The sequence below is a fragment of the Crinia signifera genome, chromosome 3 (genome assembly GCF_055691185.1).
Source record: "Crinia signifera chromosome 3, ASM5569118v1, whole genome shotgun sequence".
Taxonomy (NCBI): domain Eukaryota; kingdom Metazoa; phylum Chordata; class Amphibia; order Anura; family Myobatrachidae; genus Crinia; species Crinia signifera.
The window spans coordinates 149,327,020-149,354,008 of NC_139219.1; the positions used below are offsets into that span (position 1 = coordinate 149,327,020).

Below are 26,989 nucleotides of genomic sequence, written 5' to 3' on the forward strand. Positions count from 1 at the left end.
CATAGCACCCACCAACATTCCACCAGAATCTGAGCTGCAAAATCCAAAAATCACTCCTTCCCTTCTGAGTCCTGCCATGCACCCAAATGGTATTTTTTGGTCACATGTGAGGCATTGTCGTACTCGGGAGAAATTGGGGCACAGATTTGGGGGTGCTTTGTCTCCTTCATTCCTTGTGAAAATGAAAAATTTGGAGCCAGAACTGCATTTTTGTGTAAAAAATGTAATTTTTCATTTGCACAGCCCAGTTGTATCAAAATTGGTGAAACCCCTGGGGGTTTGAAATGTACACTATACCCCTAGATGAATTCCCTGAGGGGTGTAGTTTGCAAAATGGGGTCACTTGTGGGGGGGTTCCACTGTATTGGTGCTTCGGGGGTCTTGCTAATGCGACATAGCACCCACCAACATTCCACCAGAATCTGAGCTGCAAAATCCAAAAATCACTCCTTCCCTTCTGAGTCCTGCCATGCACCCAAATGGTATTTTTTGGTCACATGTGAGGCATTGCCGTACTCGGGAGAAATTGGGGCACAGATTTTGGGGTGCTTTGTCTCCTTCATTCCTTGTGAAAATGAAAAATTTGGAGCCAGAACTGCATTTTTGTGTAAAAAATTTAATTTTTCATTTTCACTGCCCAGTTGTACCACAATTGGTGAAACCCCTGGGGGTTTGAAATGTACACTATACCCCTAGATGAATTCCCTGAGGGGTGTAGTTTGCAAAATGGGGTCACTTGTGGGGGGGTTCCTAACTTTTAGCATCTTATGGTGCCTAGAAACCTACATGGTGCCTAAAAAATAATCTCATAAAAAGGAGGCTCCAAAATCAAGTAGGTGCTCCTTCTATTATGAAGCCTGTGGTTTGGTCAACGTGCACACTAGGGCCACATATAGGATATTTATGAAAACAAAAGAATTGGGGGAATCAATTTTTAGTCACATTTCTCTAGTAAAATCTACTGTGTTCCTTAGAAAAATGTATTAAAATTGCAAATCTGCAAAAAAAAATGAAATTTTGAAATTTCACCTACACTTTGTTTTAATTCCTGTGAAACACCTAAAGGGTTAACAAACTACCAAAATGCTGTTTTGAATACTGTGAGGGGTGCAGTTTTTGAAATGGCATCATTTATGGGGGTGTCTCACATACAAGTCCCTCAAAGTCACATCAGAACTGAACTGGTCCCTAAAAAAATCAGTGTTTGAAATTTTCTTGAAAATTTGAGAATTTGCTATTCATATTTTAAGCCTCCTAGTGTCCAAAAAAATTAAAAGGATGTTGAAATAATGATGGAAACATAAAGTAGACATATGGTCTATGTTAGTTATTAACTATTTTGAGTGGTATGATTATTTGTCTCACAAGCAGAAAATTTAACATTTTGAAAATTGCTAAATTTTCCATTTTTTTACGACATTTTGGTATTTTTCACAAAAAAACACAGACTGTATCGACCCAAATTTACCACTAACTTGAAGTACAATGTGTCACGAGAAAACAATCTCAAAATCACTGGGATAAGTAAAAGCAAAAAAAAGTTATCCCCACTTAAGTGATACATGTCAGATTTGAAAAAGGGGCTCTGTCAGGAAGGCAAAAACAGGCTGCGGCGGGAAGGGGTTAATGAATACCGTTGCCATGAAGAAGTTGACTTGGTATAACTTGGTTTAAGTGTTTGACTTAAACATTGTTTAGGTAAGTGGTACAGATGTGTACTTATAGGTTGTTGCTCGTAGTAATACATTAGCAGCGATGGAGCCAGCAGCCCAGCTTTATGTGGGAGCGTACCCCCACGCTGCAAAACGCACCAATGATCTATAAGGACACATCTGTACATGTCAGTCTATATGAATGTCAGAACCCAGAACCCAAGGTTTGCCAGGAGAACATTGGCCAGAATATCCCACTACCTCTGTCGGCTTACTTCCAGTATTTCATCCTAGTACCATCTATGCACCAGGTAAACCACTCGCGTGCACCTGGCCATCCACATGATGCAAAAAAATGTGATTTAATTAGACCAGGCTACCCTAATCCATTACTCCATGGTACATTTCTAGCAATCATCTGCCCATTGTAGGCACTTTTAGTGGTGGGCAGGGGACAGCATGAGCTGTCTGCAGTTACCCAACTCCATACGCAACAAGCTACTGGTGTTCTGACACCATCTTCTACCATAGCCAGCATTATCTTTTTCAGCAATTTGTGCTGCAGTAGCTCTTTTGTGGGATCAGACCAGCTAGTCTTGGGCCACCATGAGCCTTTCCCTGGTGGTCCTTTCTTAGGCCACTTTTGGGTTCCAATCATTGTATACCGGAAACATCACACAAAAACTGCTGTTATCTAACCATCACATTTTAGCCCTGGTCAAACTTGCTCAGATCCTTACGCTTGCCCAGTTTTTCTGCTTCCAAAACCTCAACTTAGAGAACCGACTGCTAAAATATCCCACCCCTTGACAAGTGCTATTTTAACAAAATAATTGTTATTCATTTCACCTGTTATTGGTTTTATTGTTATTGGTATATACAGATGTGTCCTCAGACACTATGCTGCAGTTGCACCAGGTCATGTGTGACTTCACCTGCGCTGAACTTTTTTTTCTTTCTTCTGATAGTCCCCATGTAAATTCAAGTGGCTGTGTCCCAAACGTACAGCCACAAGCATAGTAGGCCATTGTGATGCAGAGAAACTACACCTGCCATAGTGTTTCCATGCTGAATGCCCCTGTGTGGCTGCAATAGATGTGGTTGGGTATAGTTTTTAGTCATTTATAATAGATGTAATTAAGGGGTTAAAGATTTAATGGGGTTAATTAGGATGCTTTTTTATTTTATTTACGAGACTAAGGTGTAATTAGTAGTTTAATGTACGCAATTGTACAATGTGATGTTGGTTCTAATTAATGGGCTTATGAAGGTAATTTAAAGGGGCTAATTTATATGAAATTAGGTTGTTGCAATGAAGCTGAATTAACTATTTTGATGAGAGGATGATCTAACCCGATAATTTTTTTTTAAATCTATTTTATATGGTGCTCTCTGCACTATATGGTGGTAGCATAAGTAGCGTTTGACTACTAACTATTGGGGGTTGGCAAGCAGAGTTGTTTTTTGCCCTGATGACAGAAAGACCATCTTTACCCCTGGGATAATTATCGACCCTTCTAAGTACAAGGACAGCTGAGCATGATTAAATCAATCTGCAAACATGCTGTTAGAGGTCTGTAACATATTGATCTATAGTATTATGTTGGATATTTACATTCCTAATGTATTTGTGCTAATGCATTTTACTTAATATATTTTGGAAATGTATATAAAAATGATATACTTGCCAATCTAATTTCAAAGACTTGTACGGATTAATATATTTATTTTCTATGTTTGTAAGTTACTGTGCCACATCTGCTTAGTGACCTTTTGTGCGACTGAGGATATAATGTGCTCTTGATTACAATTGAAATATACAGTCAGTGGGCCACCGAGGAAATGACATGCAGCACCAGTCTTCTGACACTGTAGAATTTGGAACTGCAGACCTAGCACTCCCCGACTAAGGGTGGTATTCATTCTCCCGCAGCCATCTCCCGACGGGGGGGAGATGGCTGCAGGGCGCAATTCAATGCTGTCTTCCCCAACAGCATTGAACAGGGGATCTAGGCAGAACGAGCCCGACTTCACAAGCAGTAGGGCTCGTTCTGCAGAGAACATCCGGGAATTGAAGAGCTCCCGGGTGCAGCTCGCCTCTTTCCTGCCGCAGCACGAGGCCTCACCCCCTTCTCGCTGGCCAATTTTGTGGTCGCACAGACAGAGAACAGGTCAGGGACAGCCATGACCCAAGATTGAATACCCACCAGACTGCAGGAGTGATTAAGAACAGTGGTATGGGCTGTAAGGCCACAACTGCTCCCTCATATATATAGATAGATAGATAGGGTGCACATCTTTTCCTTCTCTGTTATTTTTTCACCTCAGCATTTACACTAAATTTTAAAAGGTAGTTTTTATTCAACACATTGGTACATGGATTTACATTTCAAATGATTTTACAATCCAGAAGACAATTAAAAAAATATGATGATCCAACATCCACTGATGTTTAAATTGAGGATTTCACAGATTTAACCATATGCGTTTCATCCCTTGGGACTTCCTCAGGGGTACTCTGGATCTAAGGCGGTACGCGTCCGCCAACCTTTTCATACCCCCACTATCCACGTCGGCGTGGAGTTGAGAATAGAAAGTGTGGCGAGCGCACCGAGCCCGAAGCGTGGCGAGCGCAGCGGAATACGAGCCCTAAGCGTGGCGAGCGGAGGGGAATACATGTTAAGTAATCCTTGTCCCCTCCCGGGGCTCGCTGCGGGAGCGTGTTCCGCGTCCCCTCGCGGGGCTCGCTACACTCGTCACGCTTCGGGCTCGCTGCGCTCGCCACACTTTTTCTATTCTCAGCTCCACGTCGACGTGGATAGTGGGGGTATAAAAATGTTGGAGGACTCGTACCGCCGCCCCTCGCGGGCTCGCTGCGCTCCCCACGCTTCGGGTTGACTTTGATCGTGGGGTGGCGTTAACAATTGGGGGGGCAATTTCACACTTCAGGGTGGGTATTTGGGGTCTGTGGGCCATTTAACATTGTTCCCTATGTAAAATCACAGTAATCGCGTCGTCGCATCGCATGCGATTTTTTTGGCCGCATGCGATGCCTAAGATCAAAATCGTGGGCGCCGTTCTAGGAAACGAGTACCCATTTTTTTTACTGTAACTAAGGTGCTTCATTGAGGACCTTAAAATAAAAATGCTGGGTCAGTCTGATCATCAAAGGAGGAACAAGTAACAGAAAGAACCATATTACAAAACACCGGATGATGGAGGAAAATGAAGGAGGGGAAAGAACCAAAAGGATTCTATATCCCATACACCAATAAGTGTTTGAAAAGAATATCCATACCATGCGTTGTATGGATGGTCTTAGAGGTCGCAGATAAAAATTTGGACCGATGAGATAGAGCAGTTTCTAAAGAATGTTACGTTATATATGAAGAACCTTTTTTAACATAAAATGGGTTCCAGGATAGCCTAAAAAAGGATATATTCTCAATGAGCTATTATAAAATAATTTAAAAAATATTATGTAGGTTTTACACAATATTCAAAAAATGTAATCATGTAAACTCAAAAAGGATGCATATACCAAGGGATACACCAAATCTCGCATACAGGGATAATCTATAATGTAAAAAGAAAAAAAAAGATAGATCGATAGATATAGATATTTTTCAGCAGGAACTGAGGCTCTTATTCTAGTTCTGACAAAATATTTCTTAGATGGACAAAAACATGTGGTAAATTCAATTCAGTATCGGGAATTGACTCCTTGACTTCGAAGTTATCGGAGTATGTGGATGTTTATTTGAACAAATATGTGCCTAAATTGAAGTCAAATGTGAAAGACTCTATGTCGGTATTGCAGTGGGTAGAAGATTTAAAATGGGAAGAAGCAAATAGCTGGGCTACTGTAGATATAAACTCTCTTTATACGTCTATACCACACGAGAAGGGGTTAAAGTGCAGTCTTATATCGTGATGCTACTATTCCTAGAGAGAAAGCTGACTTTATTGTGGGCTGTTTAAAGTTTGTGCTTGAGTATAATTATTTCACCTTCCTGGGGCACTATTATATACAGTGCTGTGGGACGGCGATGGGCACTATTTGTGCCCCGGGATTCGCCAATCTATATCTGGGTGAATGGGAACAGGAATATATTTATAATGATGAAAAAAAAACCTTTTTACAATTTCTGTCTATGTTCAAACGTTATATTGATGACGTCATCATAGTGTGGTCTGGTATGGAATTGCAGTTCTCGGAGTTTGTGAAATATATACATGAGAACGAGTACAATCTTAGCTTTACTTTTAAGTTCAATAAAAACACCATTGAATATCTGGATCTGACTCTGGTGACAGAGGATTATTCGGAATCAGTTAAAACTTGCACCTTCTTTAAAGAGGTTGACAGTAACAACTATTTAGATTTTACCAGTTGCCATGCGGAGAATTGGAAATTGAACTTACCATACTCGCAACTACTACGTCTGAGGCGCAATTGTAGTAGTTTAGAAGTATTTGGGGCGGGATGTATCAATATTCGTGGGTGTTACCTGTTTTTTTTCGTGCCTGTATCGCATCCGTTTTGCGGGACTTTCCGCTTTATGTATTATTTTTTTCTGGGCTGCGTATACTGTGCCCTCCTCCGATATTTTTTCGAGTTTTTTTTTTTGTGTCTGTTCTCCCTCGGAGGGGGGAGGAGTGCAGGACTGCTGCCGGGAGCCTGAGTGGGTAGTGAGGCGGCATGCTGTGAGTGGTAGGGAGTGTGGGACCGGCGCCAGGTGACAAGACAGGGGTCGGAGCAATCTCCTACACTCCTCCCTCCCTCCAGCCGGCAGGAGATTGCTCTGACCCCTCTCACCCAGCGCCGGTCCCACACTCCCTACCTCTCGCAGCATGCCGCCTCACTACCCGCTCAGGCTCCCGGCAGCAGTACTGCACTTCTTCCCCCTCCAGCCGACAGGAGATTGCTCTGACCCCTGTCACCCGGCGCCGGTCCCACACTCCCTACCTCTCGCAGCATGCCGCCTCACTACCCGCTCAGGCTCCCGGCAGCAGAGGTCTTGCATCCTGACCTCCTGCCCCTGGTCAGACACCCACACGTCAAAGTATGGCTCAGGCACCCGGGGGATGTGTTTTCCCCTCCACACCCCCAACTTACACCCAGGTCACGCCTCCTCTCCAGACCAATACCGCCAGTCAAACTTGGCGAAACAACAAAGGGCATCACGAATATTAATACATATCACAGGACGTCAGCTTACATTCAGACCAATGTAAGTATACTTCGCTGCGGGAACACTGCGAGACTTTAAAAATGCGGAAATGAAAAATGTGAAACATTATTGATACATCAGGAAGAAGGACAAAAGCCTCAAACGGGATGTCAGCGCAGCGGTAAGCGTTGATACATCCCGGCCTTGATGAGCAAGCTGAAATTTATATAGGCCGGTTTTTGAAGAAGGGTTACCCACTGAACCTTATACTCTCTGCCAAAGAAAAGTGTAGAAAACTAGAAAGAAAAGAACTCATTGTCTATAAAAAACAAGAAAATAAGAGGAAAAGAGCTGTCTTCTGTCCGTTTGTAACTCAATACAATGCACAAAGCACTACCATTAAGAAATTTTTAAATAAACACTGGACAGTCCTTAAAATGGATCCCCTTTTGCAAGGAGTTATAGGGGAACGTCCGGAGGTCATCTTTAAAAGAGCTAACACTCTTAAGAACAGGCTAGCTCCTAGCTTATTACCGTTAGAAGAAAAAGTAGAACAAAGAACAATAAGTCTCTTCCCGAACATGCCCCCTTTGAAAGGGTTCTATTGCTGTACTAGATGTAAGATGTGCCCGCATGGGTTAAAGGGTAAAAAAACAGTCACAGACAGAAACGGCAAAGAATGTGAATTAAAGGGGTTGATTAATTGTACTACTACTCACGTAGTTTACCTGTTGCTCTGCCCGTGTGGTAAGAGGTACGTGGGACAAACTAAGAGGATGTTGAAGATTCGTATCCTCGAACACTATCGCAATCTAAAAAATAAAGTCAGCAATCAGTGTCCCGCAACATTTTCTTACCTGTCAAAATAGCAATCCAGATGGAATGCGCTTTATGGGCATTGAACAAGTCAAAGTAGATGTTAGGGGGGGAAATCTTGAGAAATTACTCCGCAAAAGGGAATCCTATTGGATATATAATTTAAATACATTATACCCTGAAGGGTTAAATGAGGGTATAGATATTACCTCATTTCTGGGATGATATCATTGATTTTATCATTGATTCCAGCCATTGACCCTGGTTTGCTTCTAAATGTATGATATTATACTGTATAAGTTATATTTTATTCTATTATGATGAATTAGTTTTTTAATATTAGTCTCATAAGTGTGAGATTTTTTCACTTGTCCTTCTTTGAATATCTAATGTTTTTTAATATATTTTCTGGTCAGTTCTAAATTAGCGGCTACTGATGTATTTGTGCTAGAACATTGATCTATGACAAGATTTGTCAAGAGGCTCCATGAATTTGGAGATATGGTTACGTGAAATGTCTTCATGTCTTTTAATGCTATTTGCGATGATACTTTTATATATATATATATATATATATATATATATATATATATATATATATATATATATATATATATATATATATATATATATATATATATATATATATATATATATATATATATATATATATTAGTGTCCCCCTTTTTTTTTTTTTTAGTAGAATTAATGTATCAATGTATATTTTAAACTCTCACCAAAGTGGACGCAATGTGTCTATATAGTTTGTTGCATGTTAAAATGCCAGGTTTGGGGCATTATCCGGGATTGGCTGAGACTAACAGCCATCCGGGTACAAGAGAGGAGTCTGACCGACGCTGGGCCAGCCCTCTGACGAAGTCCACGTGACGAAACGCGTAGGGGCGTGGCTTAGCGTCGATCAGACCAGCTGGAGTCGTGAGGAGTGTAACCTCTCCTGTGTGCCAGACGCCGAGCGCTGTGGGATTGTCATACGTTCATTCTAATGCGGTAACCTGAGGCCGCCTGCTTTGGTAACGTTATTCATTTCTTACTTGTGTGTCCGACTAAAATTAAAGAAGATTCGTTTTTTCAAACCATCTGCACTATGAAGCGCCCGTTTTTTCTATTATTATAGACCAACTTACCTGGCGGATACAGGTGCCCCGAGGGGTTATAACGGAGCAGCTGGGTTAATTTCACCTAAGTGCATCAATCAAGCACCTTGGAATCGGTGGATTGGTATTTATGGGACTTGTAGTTCCACGGACATTCATCTCCTCACTATCAAGTGTCACTAATTGAACTGATTGCGCTCAATCGTCTGTTATATATATATATATATATATATATATATATATATGTATGTATGTATGTATGTATGTATGTCTGTCTCGAATGGACTGCACACCCGGTCCTTGTCTCGTGTAAAAAAGACGCCGACCACACAAGGTCTTCAGCAAGCTTTCGAGACTTTATTGTCCCGTCTTCAGGCTCAGCAGTACAAACGTACATATATACATTTACTAGGACGAGCACCCCGGCAGCTGATGAGGAAGGCTGTGTGCGCTGTACTCGGAAATATATATATATATATATATATATATATATATATATATATATATATATATATATATATATATATATATATATATATATATATATATAATGTGATGTGGGAAACAGGCGGCACTCTCGGATTTAGTGAAAGCATGAAAATTGATTTATTAATCCGACATGTTTCGGGCCAAGTTAGCCCGTCCTCAGGGATCAATGGTGTTACAAACGTGCACAATATAAATACAAAAACCATGAGAAAAACCCTCCCCCCACGCTGTGTGACCGCCCGCCCCTCTTACCTGCGTCCTCCATTGTCAGTCCCTGCCTCTGCCCATACACAGCGTGTATCGTCGATCCTGGCGCCATTAGGGAGGCCGTCACTCTGCCCAGTGCTCAGTCACTCCCCCTGACGTCATCGGGCGTCTCCTCACGCTGCGGTCCAGGTCAGAAGCCAAGCCTCACTCTGGATTCAGCAGGGAGGAAGGTTGCCATGGTGCCTGGGGGTACACAATGATACACAACATGTAAAACTTGTTAAAATACACTTCTAAAAAACAGTGAAAAATAAGGGCTGTTGTCAGCCATGTAAGAGGCAATTAAATCGCCACTGGGTGAACTAAAGTGAAACTAAAGTGAACTAAAATGAAAATTAAAAACATTTGCAGTGTGACATTTCTGCTTTACAGTGCTTGCCTGGGGGGGATCCTTACTGATTCACATACTGTGATCAAGTTATATCAGTTAAATCGTATTTGAATGTTTATAAAACTGTGGATAACCCCTGTCCGGCTATGCACAGTGTCTAGGTAATAAATGGAACAGCTGTCAATAACATATTATGGATGTAATTAAAAATTCATATTACTATAGAAAATTATACATTCCATGCTGTTCATTTAGACCACGAGGAGAGAGCGTGTCCATGAGGTGAATCCACCTCGCCTCCAGCTGTAAAAGCATTATTTTTCTATTGCCACCTCTAGGGGGCACTGGTACATGGTCTATAATTTTAGACCTGATGCTCGCTACACTGCTTTTTTTTGGCACAGTGTCTTGCGACAGGTTGTTCACTCCAGGCCAGTTGCCAGGGCCTGTCTAATGGCCAGGCGATGATTCGCCATCCTTTCTTTAAACTGGCATTCTGTCTTGCCCACGTAGTAAAGCCCACATGGGCAAGACAGAATGTACACAATGTAGCGGCTGGAACATGTGACTGAATGTTTGATTTAAATTTTTCGGCCTGTGTGGGGGTGATTCACTGTATCACCTGCCAGCATTGGGCTGCATGTCACGCATTCTGTGCATTTAAAGCAGCCTTTAGGGCGGGACAAGAAGTGGGTTGGCATGGTGTTTTTTGTTGTTAATCTGGCCACGTCTGTTTTGACTAATTGGTCAGCCAAATTGCGACCTCTTTTAAACGCTGGCATGATTCTGGTGTTGTGTAGGCTTTTTAATTCCCTATCTGTGGCCACTATCGGCCATAGGGCCTTGACCTGTTTGGTGGTTTCAATGCTGCCCACTGCATGTTGCGTGACCCATGGGATCCTGTTGCCCAGGTCCTTCTTTTTGTTAGTGGTCATGAGTGCTGTCTCACGGGGGATGCTGAGTACTTTATTTCTAATTTTCACTAGATCACTCCTGTTGTAGCCCCTCTGTTCAAATTTCCCCTGCATGTTGTTCAGGGCTTGTTGAGCTGTTTCATCATTGCTAGTGATCCTCCTCACCCTTTAAAGCAGTGCAGCGTCCTGCTGGCTCCTTGTGTCCTGCTTGAGATTGACCACCTGTGGGTCACTGGTTAGGCAGGGTGTTGGGATGGTTGCGTGTGGAGTGGGGGTGCAGCGAGTCCCGGGCCTCACCACTGAATGAGTCTGGAGAGGGCATCCTCCGGGGAGCACCTTGTATCAGGTTTACCCCGAAGCATTGGGTCCTTGAAGGCCGGATAGCCAGTGCGGATGGTGAGGTCCTGTGCTGGTACGCCGGTCCCCCTGTGGGTATTCACTTTCTCCTGTGCCCGGTCGTTACTAGGTCCGCCGCTACTATGATCTCCGCCTTCTGCTTTGACTGATATTCTGGTACCGTTCCGGTGAGATCGATAAGTCTTTTCTGTTGGGCTGGTAGGAAGGGCTTTTTGGAGATGTGTGTCTCTGGTTAGTGGACTCTAGACATATAATATTGACTGTCCCGTCTGCATTTTCCTTGGATGGGAGTGGGTCTTGCTGATTTGGGTGAGGGGTATGTCAATTTGTGATGTCAGCGATCATTGGATGCTGGCTAATATTGCATGCATTGTTACAAATAGAGGGTTGATCAGTATGTGGAAAGAGTGTGGAGGATTTTTTAAAAAAATTCTTAAACCATGCTGTTATATTAAATAAGTGTGTCTCTAGAGAAAATATGGATTATAGTTACCTTTTTAGTGTAAATTTTTGGGGTGTTCTAAGTGTTAGTTGCTGGTATAGCCTTCTATTGTAGTTGTTATTACTGTTGTAGCTATTAGTGATGAGTCCTTTGTATTATGGGGTTAGGTGGTTGCGTGGTGAATTTTAATGTATGGGTTAATTACTGGTTACTGCTTGAGCAAGTTGGGCTTCATTGCCAGGCTGTGAAGGTTTGTGGAGTAAGTGATTTGTTATTTGTGGTCACTTGCATATTATGACTTGATTTAATTGTCAATGAATGCAAAGGTGTATAGTTTTACATACATTTAAGTTCTTCCTTGTTTGTCATCTGTTTGTCGGTATACATTCGAACAATTTGGACGGATTTGGACAAAACCAATGCAAGGTGGTTTGATTGGGTCCAGTTTAGGCTCATGACCACTAAGACCCCCAAATTCCAACCCCTTGGGGGTTCCAGGGCCCAGAAATTGGTGCATTCACTACACAAAGTTGATCAGGGAAGCAAGATTCTGTATGGAAAAAATTGGAATAAAATAGAGGGGTAGAGGACATGGGGTTTAAGAAAAACAATGTGGTGAGGTTCCAGAGCCAACCAAAGGCTTTATGCTGGGCACACCATGGGCATGAGTCCAATATGCAATCGGACACTGTTGGACCGAAACCAACGCAAAGTGGCTTGATTGGGTCCAGATTAGGTTCTCGTCCACTAAGATCTCCAATCCTGACCCAGGAGAGGTATATTCCGGGCACACCATGGGACTGGGGAGGGGATACGGTCATTGGATCTACAGCATGTTGGTCGACCGTGTCTAGGTCGACAGTCAAAAGGTCAAAGTTTTTTTTTTTTTTTTAGCCCACGTGCCTACAGGTGGTATTTCATGCCCTACCATCCACTAGGATGTGAGGGAGTGCGGTGCATTGGAAACTGTGTCCGTGTCGACTGTGTCGACATTTGGGTCGAAAAACAGTGAAAACTGTCAACATTTTGACTGTCGACCTAATGCTTGTCGACCAAACGATCCCAACTCCTGGGGAGCATGTTCTGTGGCTTCCGCTGGATGGATTTGAATGAGAACTTCAGATGGCACTATGCAGTCACCTCCTAGGCCTGTTGGAAAAGCTGTCTAGCTTAAAACAGGAGAAGGAAAAAGTAATGATAATTGCACAACCAATCCCATGCAACATTGTGTACCTCAGTAATATAATAAAATACATTTTTAAATCTGCTGAATGTTCTCATACAATGTCATTAATTATTTCTGCAGATATTTCCTGTGCCTTCAGCTCCGTGAGGACATCGCTTCAGGGCGTCTCCCATGTTCATTTGTCACCCATGCAGTCCTTGGTTCGCTTGTGCTGCAGGCCGAGCTTGGAGATTACGATGCAGATGAGCACAGTGCTGACTACATCAGCGATTTTCAGTTTGCTCCCTGCCAAACTAAGGAGCTGGAAGACAAAGTCATGGAACTGCATAAAACACACAGGTCTGTGGATGTTTGTCAATAATGATTAATATTGACTGGAATTACAATGTTCAATGTGTGAGTTATGTAGAAACATATAATGTGCTGGCAGATGAGAACCATTTGGCTTATCTAGTCTGTCATGAACACATGGGGTTCATTTTGTTAACAAGAGCCAATTAACCTACCAGTATATTTTTTAATTGTGGAAACCAGAATACCCAGAGGAAACCCCCTGCAAGCATAGGGAGAATATATAAACTCCACACAGTTGGTGCCATGGTGTGTATTCAAATGTCACCATTACAGACAGCATTCTATTTTTTGTAAGATTACAATGTGCAAACTTTTCATATGTTTTTGAGATGGGGTAAATATTTGCAGAACTCCATCTAAAACCTGAAAAAAATTTTAGGTGGAGTTTTCTAAGTTATAGTAAAATACAAAGTTTGTTTCTTGGGTTGCAGTGAAGTAAAATATCTGTCCACACTACAAGCAGGTACTGTATATCCAATGAGGTTTGCTCAGCAAATTAAAAGAATACAAAGTACCTCCAATAACACAAGCACTTTTTGTAATATTAATGTGCAGTTTTAAAAGAGTTGGCTAGGACTGTTTTCAGGGGATGTGTTTTTGTACAAACATTCCAAGACTTAATTCTAATACATGGATTTAAAACAAATCTACAGTATAGTATAATTAAATGTGCTGTCTTTACATAAAAATAACATACGTCCTTACATAAGAAGGGGGTGGTTACAGCGCTAATTTAGCAGTATGAAGGGGCTGCTTAGTGGAGGTGTCTAGTCTCCAATTAGTGCGATCATTATTTGAAGTTCCAAGCGCTCACCTTTTGACAATATTTACAGACATGCATATGTCAATGGTGCACCATTAACATACTGTATGCATGTGTGTAAATATTGTCAAAATATGCTTGAATAGTTGTCTGCAGAAAGATTTGCTTCAAATTGGTGCACTTGAAGTAGATATAGAAAAGTTGTTTTATAATGACTAACATCATGGTGTTGCGCTTTAACACTTTACATTTCCCGCTTATTTAGAGGGCTTACACCAGCACAAGCGGATATTCATTACTTAGAAAATGCAAAGAAGTTGTCAATGTATGGTGTGGATCTGCATCATGCTAAGGTAAGTGATCATTGTCTTATATGGTATCTATTCCAGGAAAGAGAGAATTTGTACTTTCGTGTAAACATTGGATTAATAATAAAAAACAAAAAAACGTGTGTATTATCAGGGCACCCATTACTTAATTTACGTAGTGGTGTATTCAGAATACCAATACAGCACTGCTGGCTACGTAAACTAAGTGGCTTTGGAGCCCTAAAAAATACACAATGCTTAATATCCCCACTATCCATGTCATACCCCCAGTATCCACGTCGGCGTGGAGTTGATATTATAAAGTGTGGTGAGCGCATGTGTATCCGCATCCCCTCTCCACGCTTTGGGCTCGGTGGCTTGCTGCACTCGCCACACTTTATAAGATCAACTCCACGCCGGCATGGATACTGGGGGTGAAATGGCTGTTCTATACTTACCCTCCTCCGGCCCGGGCACCGCGTCGATACCCGCGGACTCCACCTTGGATTACGTACAGCGTCCGCCGTGAGTGCCGGAGGAGGGGGACTGAACGCTGCCGCCGGGGAGTGACCGTGGCTGCTGTCGGGGAGTCATCAGGGATTGCCGCCTGGAGGAGGGCAAGTATAAACCACACCACCCTGCTCCCAGTGCTGCCTCCTGTATTATCACAGCGCCAACTACGCTGACAACGTAGCTTAGCCTACATTGAAAACGTAGCTTAGCCGGGCGCCGTGATAATACACAAGTACCAAAAAAATTATAACAATCTCTTATTTTATTTGTTGATAGGATGGGTACTTGTGTAGTTTCACGGCGCCATGCTACTTCCGGGTGTACGCTTGCCATGAAATATGTCCAAAAAAGTAACTTAACTCCATGCCAACATGAATAGTTCCTACCTCCACTATCCATGTTGGCATAGAGTTGATTTTAAATAGCGTGGCGAGCGTAGCGAGCCACCGAGCCTGCAGCGTGGGCGAGCGAAGCCATGCTGGCGCCATGAAACTACACAAGTACCTAGGATGCATGTGGAGACTGTTCATGTTAAAGATCAAATTCATCAGAAGTCTCTAAATCTGTGTTTGCATACAAAATGCTACAGTACAGTATTTTCCTGGAAAACACTGTAACATTGCATTTCTTATGCAGAAACTGCTGCAGTCACAAACAGAATAAAAGCATGCTGCATATCATGAGAAGGGATAAAAAGGTATTTCTTTGAAAACGCTGTACTCCTAATACAGTGAAATGTCAGGTGACTTTTATTGCCCAACTGGACCTTCATTGGTTCAACACTATACGAGCATCCAGACCAGCCAATCACTTTTGTGGATATTGGCCTATCTATTTACAACAAGCTGGAACTACAGTGGGAAGCTGCTTGTGCATTCCACACGCTCTGTTTTGTGACTAAGATGCATTTTAATGGGGAAATTTGCATGCAAAGACTTAGATCTACCAAGTCACACTGAGCTCACGTGTTAGGTGTAACACGACTTGTAGCGCACGAAGGATAGATGTATGTGGACACATCTGTACCTTGAGATTTCTTAATGAAGAGCTTAACACTTAAGCCATACAGAAAGTTTTCGCACTGCCATTGCACCTGCACTATACTTATCTACTACATGTCTATCTTTTTTCATAGTTGATAAGACTAATGTATCCTGTCTAGACAGGATAGAAACCGGTACGCTTGTTGCATTCGAATCGATTTACATTTACACAGCAACCTTGTTGTATAATGGAGTGGTCAACTGAACCGTTCACGTGTGTGAAAAGTCTATTTAAGTTTAAAGATATAGGGGGGTATTCAATCCCGGGTCATAACTGTTGGAACCCTGGCACGTTCTCAGCCAACTCGACTGATATTCAGCAGGCGGGATTCAATGTCCCACCTGACGAATGACAGAAAGGCCGTGTGTCCACGAGAACCGGCCATGAATAGTTGCGATACGGCCATGATCTCGATAATCCACGGACTTTGTCGGCAAAACGTGCCCATCTGCTTTTAACCCCTTCACGACATTTGACGTATATATACGTCATGGTCGGGAAGTACTTCCCGACCGTTGACGTATATATACGTCATGACTTCTAACTGTCACTGCGTCTAGAGACGCAGTGACAGTTAGGTGATGTCTGCTGTCCCTGACAGCAGACATCCCCCCTCGTCGCCCAGGGGGGGCAGGGGTGCCCCCCCCGGTCGGCGATCGCTGTGATTGGCTGTTCAAATCTGAACAGTCAATCACAGCGTTTCCTGTGTTACCGGCGGCTAAGCCGCTCGGTAACACAGAAAACGGTGGTGATCGGTGCAGCACCGATCACCACCGAGCGGCAGCACCCCCCTCCCACCCGCCGGGCACTCACCCGGCAGCAGCAGCAGCTCCAGCGGCTCAACCGCTACGTCCGGAGCGCACGCTGCGCTCCCCTCCTCCCCCCCCCCCCCGCAGCAGCAGCAGCATCATGCTGCTGCTGGAAAAGTTAAAAATAAATTAAAATTAAAAAATATGCAAATGTGTGTGTATATATATATATATATATATATATATATATATATATATATATATATATATATATATATATATATATATATATATATATATATATATATATATATATATATATATATATATATATATATATATATATATATATATATATACACACATATATATATATATATATATATATATATATATATGTGTGTGTGTATATATATATACACACATATATATATATATATATATATATATATATATATATATATATATATATATATATATATATAGTGTGTGTGTGTGTGCGTATACCGCACCGATCACCAACGATCGCCAGCCCCCCCCCCCACCCGGCAGCCCCCCTCCCTCCCACCCACCCGGCTGCCGCAGCGCCAGCACCCCTCCCACCCCCCCGCCAGCCGCAGCGCCAGCCCCCCTCCCAAAGCTGGTGACCAAAATGGGGTCACTTGTGGGGGGGTTCCACTGTATTGGTGCTTCGGGGGTCTTGCTAATGCGACATAGCACCCGCCATTCATTCCACCACCAAAAATCACTCCTTCCCTTCTGAGTCCTGCCATGCACCCAACTGGTATTTTTTGGTCACATGTGAGGCATTGCCGTACCCGGGAGAAATTGGGGCACAGATTTTGGGGTGCTTTGTCTCCTTCATTCCTTGTGAAAATTAAAAATTTTGAGACAGAACTGCATTTTTGTGTAAAAAATTACATTTTTTTACACAAAAATGCAGATCTGGCTCAAAATTTTTCATTTTCACAAGGAATGAAGGAGACAAAGCACCCCAAAATCTGTGCCCCAATTTCTCCCGGGTACGGCAATGCCTCACATGTGACCAAAAAATACCAGTTGGGTGCATGGCAGGACTCAGAAGGGAAGGAGTGATTTTTGGATTTTGCAGCACAGATTCTGGTTGAATGACCCCCGAAACACCCATACAGTGGAACCCCCCCACAAGTGACCCCATTTTGCAAACTACACCCCTCAGGGAATTCATCTAGGGGTATAGAGTACATTTCAAACCCCCCGGGGTTTCACCAATTTTGATACAACTGAGCTGTGAAAATGAAAAATTATTTTTTTTCATTTTCACTGCCCAGTTGTACCACAATTGGTGAAACCCCTGGGGGTTTGAAATGTACACTATACCCCTAGATGAATTCCCTGAAGGGTGTAGTTTGCAAAATGGGGTCACTTGTGGGGGGGTACCTAACTTTTAGCATCTTATGGTGCCTAGAAACCTACATGGTGCCTAAAAAATAATCTCATAAAAAGGAGGCTCCAAAATCAAGTAGGTGCTCCTTCTATTATGAAGCCTGTGGTTTGGTCACCGTGCACACTAGGGCCACATATAGGATATTTATGAAAACCAAAGAATTGGGGGAATCAATTTTTAGTCACATTTCTCTAGTAAAATCTACTGTGTTCCTTAGAAAAATGTATTAAAATTGCAAATCTGCAAAAAAAATGAAATTTGGAAATTTCACCTACACTTTGTTTTAATTCCTGTGAAACACCTAAAGGGTTAACAAACTTCCAAAATGCTGTTTTGAATACTGTGAGGGGTGCAGTTTTTGAAATGGCATCATTTATGGGGGTGTCTCACATACAAGTCACTCAAAGTCACATCATAACTGACCTGGTCCCTAAAAAAATCAGAGTTTGAAATTTTCTTGAAAATTTGAGAATTTGCTATTCATATTTGAAGCCTCCTAGTGTCCAAAAAAATGAAAATGAGGTTGAAATAATGATGGCAACATAAAGTAGACATATGGTCTATGTTAGTTATTCACTATTTTGAGTGGTAAGATTATTTGTCTCACAAGCAGAAAATTTAACATTTTGCAAATCGCAAAATTTTCCATTTTTTTACGACATTTTGGTATTTTTCACAAAAAAACACAGACTGTATCGACGAAAATTTACCACTAACTTGAAGTACAATGTGTCACGAGAAAACAATCTCAAAATCACTGGGATAAGTAAAAGCAAAAAAAAGTTATCCCCACTTAAGTGATACATGCCAGATTTGAAAAAAAGGGCTCTGTCAGGAAGGCAAAAACTGGCTCTGTCATGAAGGGGTTAAAGTCCCTTAAGCATATCCATCTCTAAATGAGATTGACAGACATTTAGCAAAGTATAAACATTACAGTTATTTCATATACATGTATAATTTATTGAATTGGAGCCAAAACTACATTCTTTACAAATCATGGGGAATCTTTTTTTCTTTCTTTTTTTTTTTAAAAGAATGTTAATGGTAGCATTGCAGTTTGGAAAATGCATTATCACCTCAGGACATGGACAGCTCATTATTAAAGCTTGATTTGTACATTGGAGTCAAATGTGTTTTCTACCATAGAATTATCTCAAGCAACCATACAGTAACAGTTACAAATACAGGGCAACAACCGTTATTTTAAATTCCCAATACAGGGAATAACTACACACACACAAACACACACTATACAGTATGTCTGCAGTGTGTCCTAAAACAATCTGTGGCTTCTATTCTGATTAAATTCAGTCTTCAAAAAGTTGCCACTGAAGGTCGACATGGTCATGAGGTCAACACATGCATTAGGTCGACATTGGGAAGGTAGACATTTAAAAGGACAGCATGTGCCAATAGGCGGTATTTTATGCCCTACCATCCACTAGGGCATGGAGGGAAAATAGAATAGTGTGCCGAGTGTAGCGAGGCAACGTCCCCAAAGCATGGTGAGCGGACGCGCTTCACCGATCCGGTGTCCATGTTGACATTCGGGACAAAAAAAGTGAAAAACCCATGTTAACCTTTTGACTGTCGACCTTCCCAATGGCGACCTAATGCATGTGTCGACCTTAGTTAGCCATGTCAACCTTTTTGTCTGTGTTGATCTAAGGCATGTCGACCTTCATTTGGTCGACCTAATGACCCATACCTGAAATAAATGCATCACGTCCATGCTTTAGGCTTCTGATTCTGGCACCTGGCTGCACTATTTAACAATATAGAGCCATAACTGAGATATTCGTTCTGTTGACAGTTGACTGAAGTGTAGATGTAAGTTATGAAGCAGCGATTAGAGTAGTTTGACAGTAAAAAAGTTGCCCATAGCAACCATTCAGATGAAATGTATAATTTTTTAGAATGCGGTTTAGATTTTGGTAAACATTGTTCAAACTGAAAACTAATTTGCAGTGTAAAAGTAGCAGCCAGTATTTTCCCTGCACAGAAACAAAATAACTCACGAAATCTAATGCTGTGTACACACTGAGATGTTTCCATTAGATTTTGACTATATACAGTAGTTCATATTAAATCGAACGGGCATCGAATGGTTTTTGTCATATTCAATGCAGATTCTCTCCTGATGCATGCTCACTTGCAGTATATAAATCAATTACAAAAGTGAACTTGCCAGGCAAGACTACATACAGTAGTATAAATTTAATGTAAAAAAGTGAAACAAGTACAAATCAAATAGGCCAAATCAATTGAATCGAAAACGAAGTCTCACCGTGTGTACACGCCATAACTCTCTCTGCACATGTTGCATCTGCCCCACCTGCAGTCCAACATGGTTTTGTCCATTTGAGAAAAAAGTGTTGCGAGGGTTTGGTTCTACTCTGATTTACTGTCCTCTAATCGGGATCATATTGGCTATCGGCAGTCATATGTTTTTGATCGCCAATACGATCCCGATTTGAGAACTGAGTAATATGAACCTGCACGTCTCTAGACAAAAGTTGTTTAGCGATCAGGTCTGAATTATCCTCAATGCACCTAATTTCTGGTTGTAGTCTAGCTATGGCAAATGATTCTAGACAACTGTTACTTTTCTGCTTAGGGATATAAGTTTTTTAATCTGTAACAAAATGTAGATGTATGTCCACTCCTTTTATATTCTATGCTTCATATGGACATGTTTATCTACATAATAAATCCTTATCTGCGGTGTTGCACTTTTTCCTGTCAGTGTCTTAATTACATTTTTTGTTTTTATCTGTTAGGACTCTGAAGGTGTGGATATAATGCTTGGTGTTTGTGCAAATGGACTGCTGATCTATAAAGACCGACTCAGAATTAATCGTTTTGCTTGGCCCAAGATTCTTAAAATTTCTTACAAACGCAGCAATTTTTTCATTAAAGTGAGACCTGGGGAGGTAAGTTTTATACCCTACATGTTGTAGCTATTCACACAGTATGTGTGTTCAATATGTGATGCTAGCATATTGCAATATTTTGAGTATATACAGTACACCATAAACCTAAACTATTGGGGCAGATGTACTAACCAGCGCTTAGTGCAGAAATGCACTTAACGCTGGTTAACTGGTGGGGGGAGGGGGGGTGTTACATTTTCCCTAATGTATTACTAGCACACCTAATGTGCGTTAGTGACAGTGGGGCTGTCCCCTGCAATCCTCCGCAGTGATTAGCAGCCGGGGTGATGTATTAACACCCTGGCATTAAATTGCCCGTCCGTTTTAGACAGCTCAGAGCTAGCGTTGTCCTATCCCCTGCTGTGGCTCTGGGCTGCGCTGGAGATCTTGCGGTAATAGCGAGGTCTCACACATGCCCATTAGAGCCGGGCCGGGGGGGAGAGCGGGTTCGTACATGCGCAGGGCCGCCAATAAGGAGAGTCTTTAACGCTGGGCATAACTGCTCTCCTTATCGGCCAGTGGAGGAAGTGGGGGCTGGGTTAATACATCTGGCAATAACAAGTGCCCGCTTCTCCTCGTTATGCAGGAGAAGGGGGACCCGTTATTTAACAAGCACTAAGGGGGAGTTAGTACATCTGCCCCAGTGTGTGTTAATGGCAGCTAGGATGTAAGGGTTACCATTACTGTCTCACAGCACTGACTGTTTGAGTTTGATTTCCGCTACAGCCCTGTTTGTCGTTTGTATGTTCTCCATGTGCTTGCATGGGTTTCCTCAGGGTCCTCCATTTCTTCTCACTATTCAGAAATATACTAGTAGGTGATTTTGACTAGTAGGGTTACTACTATTAACCTTAGTGTGTATGCAGTAATGACATATTCTCTGTAAATCACTGTGGAATATGAATGTGCTATAAACGTAACTGTTAATAATGAATAATGATACCTGTATTGGGGCTTGTGAGGCACCTGGTTTAACAAAATTGCCAGAGTTTTATTTTATGCAAATTTGTTTCAGAATTGTTTAAGTGGGAATGACCATGGTCATTGGTGCCAGGTTTCTATACTAATAGTTATATCACTGTCTATAATTAGTGCTTTGATGCCAATTTGCTAATCTCCGTGTACATTTGTAGAATTATTATGGGTTTTTAACAATATTTTAGGGGTTATATGAACTATAATTTGTATCTTTTTTTGTAAAAGATTTCACTTTTTTTGGGTGATGTGTGGTCTCTTTGATTAGGGCCCACTTGCAAGGCCATGGACAAAACCAAATCGCTAACCACTTCTGTCTTTTTTTTCACACCATAATGGTTTTCTTATTAAAACAATTGAACGGTATGGTAAACTTGGCAAAAACAAAGAATAAAATTCTTTGCACACTCTCTAAGGATTTTCATGTCATATGGAATATCACTTTCATTCTAAATGAACTCCAGCAGAAGTTTAAAAAAAAAAAGAAGTTGGTTCCAATGCCAGCATTTCTTCTCCATAGAAGCAATTCTATTTCTCCCATAAGGGCAGACGTTTACTGAGCTAGTGACAAAACATTAAATATGCATATGTTTATTTTTGTACTCCGTATCATTTCAAGAATGCAGCACATTGAATCTTGTTTGCAATAAATATTTCTGTCATAAAATAGGAGCCTGAAGTATATTGGGTCATGACGCACATTTGTGTGATGACCTATTTGTGGCTGTGGTGCATTTACATCATCGAAGTGCACTGCATACTTCCCATTTCCCACTGCAAAAGCCGTGCACTTTAGTTATGATAGAGAGGACACTGCCGGGAATGGAGGAGGGTAATTATTAGTAACGAGGTGGGAGGAGATAAACAAAACTGGGTACTTATGTAGTAACTGGGCTGCCGATTTCTAAATCGGGTCGGATCGGGAGATCGCATCGCATCGCATGCGACCATGCGATTCGATGCGATGCGATGCGATGCGATGACCCGATTTTTCCATAGGAATCAATGTTAAAATGGACTGAGTCCATTTTAACATGGAATTCAATGGGAAAAATGGGTCCTTTTCATACCCCTACTATCCAAGTGGGCATGGAGTTGGATATAAACCTGTGGCGAGCGTAGCGAGCCACCGAGCCCGAAGCGTGGCGAGCGAAGCGAGCCCCGCGAGGGGACGAATACCGTCCCCTCGCGGGGCTCGCTTCGCTCGCCACGCTTCGGGCTCGGTGGCTCGCTACGCTCGCCACAGGTTTATATCCAACTCCATGCCCACTTGGATAGTAGGGGTATGAAAAGGACCCATTTTTCCATAGGAATCATTTTAACATTGATTCCTATGGAAAAATCGGGTCATCGCATCCGATATCGGATGCGATATCGGATGCGATGCGATGCGATATCGCATCGCATCGCATCTGATTGTATGCCTTAACTTAAGGCATACAATCAAAAAATCGGCAGCCCAGTTACTACATAAGTACCCAAAACTGAAGAAGGAAGCAGAATTTCAAGGGAGGGTTCAGAGAGTTGGAAAAAACAGGAGCAGCAATGGCTGAGGTTAACTAGCCTTGTGATGCGAAATTAGCCTTTCTAGCCCCAAATAATAAAACTTATAGCTGAAGGGCATCATCTTATCAGAGATCTTCAATGTTCCGACTAACATAGGCTAAGAATGCCGGTAATGCAGGGGGCAGAGCCACACATGGGGAATTGAGTCGGAGAAGGGCAAAGGCAATCATGGGCAATGAGGCACACACCTGTCTTTCAGGAATAAAAAATATTTTTATTCAAGTTCATAGTGTTCATAGATGTGCATTTATACAGGGTAAGGGGGCACTAGTCAGTGTCGTGGGGTGCAGTGTGTACATGGAACTAATACGGTTTGGCTGTCGCTTGCATGTCCCTGACTGCAGTGCTGCTGACTTTTGGTTGGTGGTAGCCATCTTGCACTTTCTGTCTGGCTCCTCTCCTGTCAGAACCCATAGCAGCTAGGGTCCTGACAGGGGCACAATGTAATCCGTGAGGTCTTCTCACATGGTCAGATATATGTGGGTTTCTCCTCTATCTGTAGTGCCACCAATCAAATCATACCCATGTTATGATGGTAACAAGACCCTTAATGTAGTATACAAAAGGTATTGACAGAAAGAATGAATTGGTAATTGCAGTTGTTTTATTATGAAAAATATAGAAACAGCTGGGAACTACAAAAAATGGGAAAGAAAAATGGATCATTGCATAAAATGAATAACTGAGCAACATCTAATAAAGTTGTTAATCACTCAGCAATGACGGCTAGGTACTGCTAGTCCTTTTTCTTTTCTTTTTTTGTAACTACTTATTCCAAATATAGCAAAATATATGTAGATAGACTAAACATATTAAACCTAAAAGTCATGCATTCAAAACATTCAGTCTCGGAGTGTACTAAGATAAAAGCCTGTCCTCTAGGCTTGCTAAGGAAGGAGTTTGTGGAGGCTTGGCTGATGCTAGGGAGATGATACCGCTCTGATCTTGTTCACCCTATTTTTCTGGAGTGTGTGAATTTACTGCATTGGTAAAGCTTACTAAAATCCACACCAAAAGCAGAAAGTTTGTGGGGGCTTACCTTTTAGAATAGACTTTTTGTTGTTTGCCAAAAAGTGGGCCCATCCACAGTGTTCAGGTGAAGTTCATGGCTACCTAACAAATGTAAAGTCCCCCTACACTTGTCCAACTTTTGACTCAACTTGGACCTGATTTCTCTTGAACTTCCCCGGCAGCTTCCTGGGAGTTTTCACATCCGATTTGGCACTTGATGTGCCGTTTTTCACATGCGATAAATCACATACAATTTATCGCTTGGAAAAGGTCTTCTGTAGAGCTGCTGTGGGAGTTTGAATGCAATACATTGTTGGTGCTAAACAGTACCCACAATGTGTCCCTGACGTCTGCACAGATGATTTACCGGGATACGGTCATTGGGTCTATATCAAGTTAGTCGACACGACAAGCGTTGGGTCGACATGGAGATATGTTGACATGGGTTAAGGTCGACAGGGTCTAGGTCGACAGTCAAAAGGTCGACATGGGGTTTTTCACAGTTTTTTGAGCCGACATGTGCAGATAGGCAGTATTTCATGCCCTACCATCCACTAGGGCATGGTGGGAGAATAAAATAGTGTGCCGAGCGCAGCAAGGCACCGTGCCCCAAGCGAGCAATGCGGTGCATTGGAAACTGTGTCCATGTTGACATTCGGGTCAAACTGAAAAACCCCATGTCCACCTTTTTGACTGTCCACCGATTGCTTATGTTGACCTAGGCCCATGTCGACCAACTTACTGTAGACCAAACGATCCCAACCCAATTTATCTTCTGACCTGGATGTCAAACACTTTGGCCTGATTTCACCTGATTTCTTAGCCCGATCCGGCGGAATCAGGGGAAAACAGGCCAAATTGCACTAGTGTATGGGGCCCACACATTCTATAGATATATATAGATACAATAGGAGCCCATCTCATCTATCTTAGGCCATGGCTCAGCATGGCTATCCTATTGTTCTCAGCTGCAATACAATACATAGAACAATACAGTAGTGGATTAGTAGAGTAATCCAATTACTCACTTAATCCTATTATAGGGATAGATGAGTGGCTCCATCTGTATATTCTTTATTTTTTTTATTCAGAAAAAGAAATTTTTTTTTTATATATAATATAATATATTATAATATATATATATATATATATATATATATATATATATATATATATATATATATATATATATATATATATATATATATATATATATATATATATATATATATATATATATATATAATTACAACAAACCTTTCTCTTTCGTCCAGTCCGGTGACACAGCTAACCTTGGGATGTAGAGGGGTCCGCCAGGAGCCAGGCACCTATGCTTCAAAACTTTGGGAGCAGGCTCCTCCCTTCTGCATCCCATCATGCCTCAGTTTCGTTTAGGTGCCCACAGGAGTGGGTGCAATGCTGAGTGGCTGCGCGCAGCCACACTTTTTTTCTTTGGTTTTTAGTTAGGTTTTATTATTTTCTTAACTTATAGTGCAGGTTTTGCCAGCATAGGACTTCTGTGGAAGTCATTACATGCTGAGAGCGCAGCAGGACACAGACAGAAGCGCGTCCTGTCAGTGTCCTGTGTGCAGAGAGGTACATTCAGGAGAATGTGCACTCTGCACGGCGCTGAGCTCCGCTCAGACGGAGACTGGTCCTGGGCCACGGGGGACCCCATCCAGCGCCTTGCTAGAAGGGGATCTTGGGGAAGGGTCCTCCAGCGATGGCAGACGCCATCTTTAACGGTTTGGGAGCCGAAATCCCCCAGGGGAGTTGAAGCTCCTTACAGGACGCCCAGCGTTTCTGGGCAACTCCAAGTAATCCCTAGAGGGGGAGTTACTGGAGATAGAGAGAGACAAGGTGGGTGCGCCCGAAGGGGATTTGGCGCCAAAAGCGCGACTTCCCTCAAGGTTTGGAAGAGTGGACTCTTCCACTCGTTTCTGGCGCCATTACTCTGTGCTTGCTGCGGAGCTGAGAAAGACAGAGCCTGCTCAGAAGTCTCTCTGGTGAACGTTTCCTCCACGGTATCGCTAGCAACAGGAACACAGATAAGTACACTTGGTGCATTACTCTGTGACTTTGCCGGAACGTTGTGCAGTGTTTAGTACTGTATATTATCATGGCGGACGAGGGCAGTTCTGTTGCTGGGGAGGGAGCGCTTGAGATGTTTTATCATTGCAAAAAATGTAATGTAAATATGTCGGTTGAACAGTTGGACCAGGGGGAATTATGCCCTTCCTGTGAAGCTGTCCCCTGTGGAACTCGCATTACTAGTCCCAGGGAGGCTGAGCCGGCCTGGGCTGTGGCTTTGGGACAGTCTGTAAAAGCTTTGGCAGAGGCGTTAAACAGGCAAAGGGGATCGTTGGTAGGATCACCAGGTCCCATTCCCTCATCTCAGGGATCTCTCCCACTTACTCAGGGAGACCCCATATTGCTGCAGACAATGCAGGATACTGCGCAGGGGGTGCATAAAATGTCTTCCCTTTTGGAGCAGTTCACAAAGGTTTCTGATGAGTTTATGCTACGGCAGGGTTCCACAGTGGTTCCTCCTGTATATGCTGATGATGATGTGGAGGAAGAGGATTTAACTTGGTCACAGGGGGA

General features: G+C 42.3%; 1 protein-coding gene across 24 annotated transcripts in view; it reads left to right on the forward strand.

The window, feature by feature from the left end:
• The window catches only part of EPB41L2 (erythrocyte membrane protein band 4.1 like 2), a 191,929-nt gene that overhangs the window by 108,381 nt on the left and 56,559 nt on the right, over nucleotides 1-26,989 (forward strand). For all 24 annotated transcript variants that reach the window (XM_083176718.1, XM_083176720.1, XM_083176728.1 and 21 more), the window contains exons 7-9: nucleotides 12,864-13,082; nucleotides 14,126-14,213; nucleotides 20,681-20,833. In XM_083176718.1, coding sequence (XP_083032844.1) covers nucleotides 12,864-13,082; nucleotides 14,126-14,213; nucleotides 20,681-20,833 — 460 coding nt within the window. The remainder of the gene's footprint in view (nucleotides 1-12,863; nucleotides 13,083-14,125; nucleotides 14,214-20,680; nucleotides 20,834-26,989) is intronic.